This window comes from Coturnix japonica, unplaced genomic scaffold, assembly GCF_054131305.1.
Source record: "Coturnix japonica strain WE unplaced genomic scaffold, WE-NBRP24 Scf051, whole genome shotgun sequence".
Lineage (NCBI taxonomy): Eukaryota > Metazoa > Chordata > Aves > Galliformes > Phasianidae > Coturnix > Coturnix japonica.
The window spans coordinates 82050-87347 of NW_028188954.1; the positions used below are offsets into that span (position 1 = coordinate 82050).

General features: G+C 49.1%; 2 protein-coding genes across 3 annotated transcripts; both read right to left on the reverse strand.

Annotated features, from left to right (window-relative positions):
• Window positions 1–218: 218 nt before the first annotated feature.
• Window positions 219–1452, reverse strand: LOC146752060 (endogenous retrovirus group PABLB member 1 Env polyprotein-like). Its single transcript, XM_085533039.1, has one exon. The coding sequence runs from the start codon at window positions 1450–1452 to the stop codon at window positions 610–612; it is 843 nt and encodes a 280-aa protein (XP_085389165.1). The 3' UTR covers window positions 219–609.
• On the reverse strand, window positions 219–4682 carry LOC146752059 (uncharacterized). Of its 2 annotated transcripts, XM_085533037.1 has the most exons (2): window positions 4217–4682; window positions 219–3894 (listed from the first exon to the last, which is right to left on the reverse strand). In XM_085533037.1, exon 2 carries the CDS (start codon window positions 3875–3877, stop codon window positions 2330–2332), a length of 1548 nt encoding a protein of 515 aa, XP_085389163.1. In that variant the 5' UTR covers window positions 3878–3894; window positions 4217–4682; the 3' UTR covers window positions 219–2329. The 2 variants fall into 2 exon arrangements, with proteins under 2 accessions (XP_085389163.1, XP_085389162.1); XM_085533036.1 differs by having other exon boundaries at window positions 219–4682.
• Between the last annotated feature and the right edge of the window lie 616 nt (window positions 4683–5298).

The following is a 5298-nucleotide window of genomic DNA, read 5'->3' on the forward strand; positions in this document are numbered from 1 at the left end:
TACTGCGGCTACGATTCAACTCGGAATCTACTGCGGCTACTATTCAACTCAGAATCTACTGCGCCTACTTCTTTACTCAGAATCTACTGCGGCTACGACTCAACTTGGAATCTACTGCGCCTACGTCTTAACTCGGAATCTACTGCGGCTGTTACCTTTATCTTGTCAGTGTTCTCTGGAAGTTTGCAGCTTGACCAATTACTGATATGACACCAATATGATGAGCAGTAAAATGGCGATTTATTGAAGCTAACACACGTATATATACCCTATGCCCTTCGTGTACGCCCACTGGAAACGTATACACCATATATCTTGATGGCATGGGGATGGACCTATCTCGTCACAGCCCGAAAAGCGCACACTCGCCTAATACAACATTTCCCCCTCCCCATGCCAAGAAAGCCTTATCCCGTTACAACGCGAACGCTAGTCCTAATCTAAATTATATAAAGGTGTTAGTCCTTATCTAAACAAGTAATTTATAAAGGGAGATATGTAGATTGCAAAGCATGCAGAGATAAACAATGCTATATCTAACAATATTAGTAGTTTCTAATTAATACGTTCAAGGCATCTTTGGTTATATTATAACATTCATCCTTCTGCTCAGAGTTTCGCGTATAACCGCTGGAGCTCCATTTTCTCATTGAACACTCCTTCTATCATACGTTGCAAACAACCTTGTAGACATCTAAATATACATGGCACACATATCATTAATGCAAGAAATATAAGAAGCCCTATCACTAATGCCTTAAGTAGCTGTTTGAGCCATGGCCCAATACCTCCAAACAGACTTCCCAGCCAATCTCCAAAAGGATCATCCTGGATGCCAACCTTCTTGGTGTGTTCTTGTAACCACTCCAACTTCTTGTGCAACGACTCACTATGATCACTCAAGTTAAAACAACACATCCCTTCAAAGTCCTTACACCCATGACCTTGTGCCAGAAGTAAGAAATCAATTGCCGCTCTGTTTTGGAGCACAGCGTGTCTAATGCTCTCTACATCTATAAGCAAATCTGAGAGTAGCCGAGAGGTAACATTAGCCTGTTTAACAGTCCAACAGGCCAATCTCTCAATTTCTTTTAAAGCGTGCGCAGCAGCCACACCGGGAGCAAAGAAAGAAGCAAAGACTCTAGCAGTGGGTCCCCATAACCTTACGTCATCCCCGCAGTCAGGCTCCAGAGCATGCATATCCCTTTTGGCTCGCGAATGATTAGATGCCTTATAGATCTCAAAGATACTTGGGGATAAGATAGTCAATTTCCCCAGATAGCAAGGACCTCCTACTGGGTTCTTAGGAATCCCTTGCCAAGCACGATCCCCACAAATAAGAAATATCCCTGGTGGTAAGGCTTTTGCAGTATCATTGTTCCAAAGTTCTCCCATGAATGAAAATGATCCTTTGGGGATAGGGAAAACACAACAACCTGTGTTGAATGCCATATCTTCACAGTCGACCTTTCGGACAGACCCATCCGTCCTGCTAATATTAACAATCTCACCTATTGAGATGTTTATAGGACAATCTCCAGAACGATAAGGCACAGATCCGTTAGGGTAAAACCCACAATATCCTCCATCAATATCAAAGGTCTCATCATCACGGGGATACACAAGGGTATAGGGGACAGTTTGGTTAGTTTTCGGGTCCCAGTAGGGGCCCTCTGGACCAAGAAGTTGCTGCCTAGTCAGAGACAACCTTTTCATTGAGCCAAAGATCATGCACCCAGGGGACAACCATTGTGAGCTATTGTTGTCCCAAGTATCATTTTGTACCATTTGTGAGCCAAGTAAATCCAGCTGCTGGGGCTCCTCGGGAAGAGTGATGTTTAACCTACAAATAGTACAAGCCATTTTCCTTCCGAGATAGTATACGGAATCATTTCCCAGCCACCTCCAAGTTCTTTCTAGTCCGTTGCAGAACCGCAAACAGCCACTCTTTTTCCCAAGGTAACCTTTAAACGCAGGGTCATCCCATTCTGGGACCCCTATAAGGCATGTTTGAAAGGGTGACGTAGCTGACTGTAAGGCAAGACAAAAGTCTGTTCTTCCTGTCTGATTAGCCCATGTAACCCATAAGTTCCCTGGTTGTTGAATCAAATGAATGCCCCCCACCGGCGACCAACACAGACACAAAAGGCACAACAGCATTAGCATGGTAGTTCTCGTTGGCAGCAAGGGTTGTTTCTCTGAGTTCTCAGGTTTCTTTTTCTTGGGTATCCACGAGAAAGCTCTTCTTTTGTGCTCTGTCGATTCCTTGGGTGGCCGATCAAGAGGTCCATGATCAACGCCACTATGAGGTCTGCACCCTTGGCCCAGTTTAAAAGAGTGGGAAGGAGCCCTGGACCATTGGCACCCTCCCGTACCAGTTTTCCTGTGGCAAAACCTTGAATTTTTGACACTGATGTGCATCATGTCCAGCCCAACCACACAATTGACAAGGTTCCCCCAGTCCCTGTGATTCCTTCTGATTAAACCACTTAGGGCATTGGGCTTTAAGGTGACCAAGCTGTCCACACTTAAAGCACGGGCCCTTATCCTTATTTTCCCCAACTCGAGAGGCTGCCATTACTGCAGCAGTCATCCCCTGCATGGCAGTTACAAAGCCCTCATTAGTCAATGGTGCATTTTTCTGATGATCTAGCACGTACTTGATGATCTCTCCTGGAGTGTTCAAAGTCCCAGGTGCCGCCCTTATAATCTGTTGAATGTCTGGCAGCGATTTTTGTTTAAGACAATCTATCACGACTAAAGATTGGACCCCCTTTGGGAGGTCAGACCCCTCCACCGCACGGATCAAGCGATTCGCAAAATCAGAGAATGGCTCGGAGGGCTCCTGTTTGATGTCTGTCCATGGGAGCACAGGCTCTGCAACCTTAGCCACCATCCGCAGAGCCTGAAGGGCTGCGGTCGTAAGCGCTGCCAACTCCCCCGCTCTAAGCGCATTCGCCTGGCCCTCCGGGGACCCCACCATGCCATCTGCTAACCCCTGAAGACGCGCAAGAGTCGTCTTGTCTTTTCGACCCTGGCCATTAGCTGGATGGTTATTATCGCGGGTCGCAGCGGCTACCACAACCTGAAGCAGCCTATTCCACTCGTCATACCATAAGGTATATTGCACAGGCTCAAGGATGACACGCATAAGGCTGACCACATCATAAGGCAGAAGACTAGAGGCCATGAGAGCCTCAACTGCTGCCATAGTCACTGGAGAGCGCAAGCCTTTGTTTTTGACCAAATCCGCAAGGCGAGTGACCGCCTTAGAGTTTAAAGGGGTCCAAGCTGTACCCTCTGTATTCACTGTTACTGGAAAGGCAAACGTATCCGTCACATCGGCTGCTCTGAGATCCTCCCTCACCCGAGCCCAGTCAGTGAGTGTGGGCGGGCTCCACGGGCCAGATGCCACAGGACCACACCCCTCCTGGGCGTGTCCCGGGGCAGTCTGCATCGAAGTGCTACGCCCACATCCAGTGCCCTGCTGGGCGGAGTGATCCGCCCCTTCAGGGGAGTGGCTAGAACAACAGGCAGGACCAGACAGTAACGAAGTACCACCCTCTCCCTCCCCTTGCTGGGCGGAGTGATCCGCCCCTTCAGGGGAGTGACTAGAGCAACAGGCAGAACCTGGCAGTGAGACAGTACCATCCTCCCCCACTGCCCTCTTATCAGTTGTGCAGAGAGCAACAGTACATTCCACCGAGGGTCCCCCTCCCCCTTCATCCATAAATGATTTTAATGAAGGATATAGTCTCCGTGCTGGATAGGGAGGTGGGGGCGGGGTGTACTCTGGAGCTGAGTGGTCTTGTTCAACTTCCTCCTTCTTTGTTCTTGAAGGTGTTACGTCAGTTGGAGCCAAGGGGGTCGGCGCCATCTTCTCCTCCTTTGGATCTGTAGGAGAGATGAGACCCCCCCCGGTTCCCCTCGCCCCCAACCCCAACAGTTCCCTAGCCCGATCCCCCGCAATCTTCTCTTCCCTTGCCGCCTTAAGCGCCTCCAAGACTAATCCCCAGACCCTGAACTCTGTAACTTTTCGGGTGGCCAGCACCCTTTGTGAAAGCGCCATTGTGAGCGCATCCCAGTTATTGGGATCATATAAATCAGAGGGAGATGTTAACATCCCCTCCTTCTCTAGCAGCGAAAGAACTGCAGCAATCTCCTTCTTAGAAGGAACATCCTTCCCACAGTAAGTTTTACATGCATGCAGAATCACCTTAATAACGGCTTCCATGTCGCCTCCGGCCAAACGTATCCCACCTGGCCCCAACCTGGCGCTTCCCCAACCGTACCGAGGGGGTTCCGAGCTCTCCCTACTGCCTGACGAAGAGTTATGGCCAATCCTCCCGTCCCAGTCTTTCACCACTCCGCGAGTAAATAATTACCGCTCCGCAGTGAGAACCTTCGCCGTTAGAATTATAGCTGCTCCACTTCCAATCACGTCGGGGTCACCATTTGTTACCTTTATCTTGTCAGTGTTCTCTGGAAGTTTGCAGCTTGACCAATTACTGATATGACACCAATATGATGAGCAGTAAAATGGCGATTTATTGAAGCTAACACACGTATATATACCCTATGCCCTTCGTGTACGCCCACTGGAAACGTATACACCATATATCTTGATGGCATGGGGATGGACCTATCTCGTCACAGCCCGAAAAGCGCACACTCGCCTAATACAACATGCGGCTACTACTCAACTCAGAATCTACTGCGGCTACGTCTCTACTCGGAATCTACTGCGGCTACATCTCAACTCGGAATCTACTGCGCCTACGTCTCAACTCAGAATCTACTGCGCCTACGTCTCAACTCGGAATCTACTGCGGCTAAGTCTCAGCTCGGAATCTACTGCGACTAAGTCTCAACTCGGAATCTATTGCGGCTACGTCTCAACTCAGAATCTACTGCGCCTATGTCTTAACTCGGAATCTACTGCGGCTACTTCTCAACTCGGAATCTACTGCGGCTACGATTCAACAGGGAATCTACTGCGGCTATGTCTCAACTCGGAATCTACTGCGGCTACGTCTCAACTCGCAACCTACTGCGCCGATGTCTTAACTCGGAACATACTGCGGCTACGTCACAACTCGGAATCTACTGCGGCTACGTCTCAACTCAGAATCTACAGCGGCTACGTCTCAACTCGGAATCTACTGCGGCTAAGTCTCAACTCGGAATCTACTGCGGCTACATCTCAACTCGGAATCTACTGCGCCTACGTCTCAACTCGGAATCTACTGCGGCTACGACTCAACTCGGAATCTACTGCGGCTACGTCTCAACTCAGAA

Excerpts from the sequence above, each read along its gene's own strand:
- LOC146752059 (XM_085533036.1), bottom strand. The coding sequence starts at position 4,234 with ATGGAAGCCGTTATTAAGGTGATTCTGCATGCATGTAAAACTTACTGT.
- LOC146752060 (XM_085533039.1), bottom strand. The coding sequence starts at position 1,452 with ATGGCATTCAACACAGGTTGTTGTGTTTTCCCTATCCCCAAAGGATCA.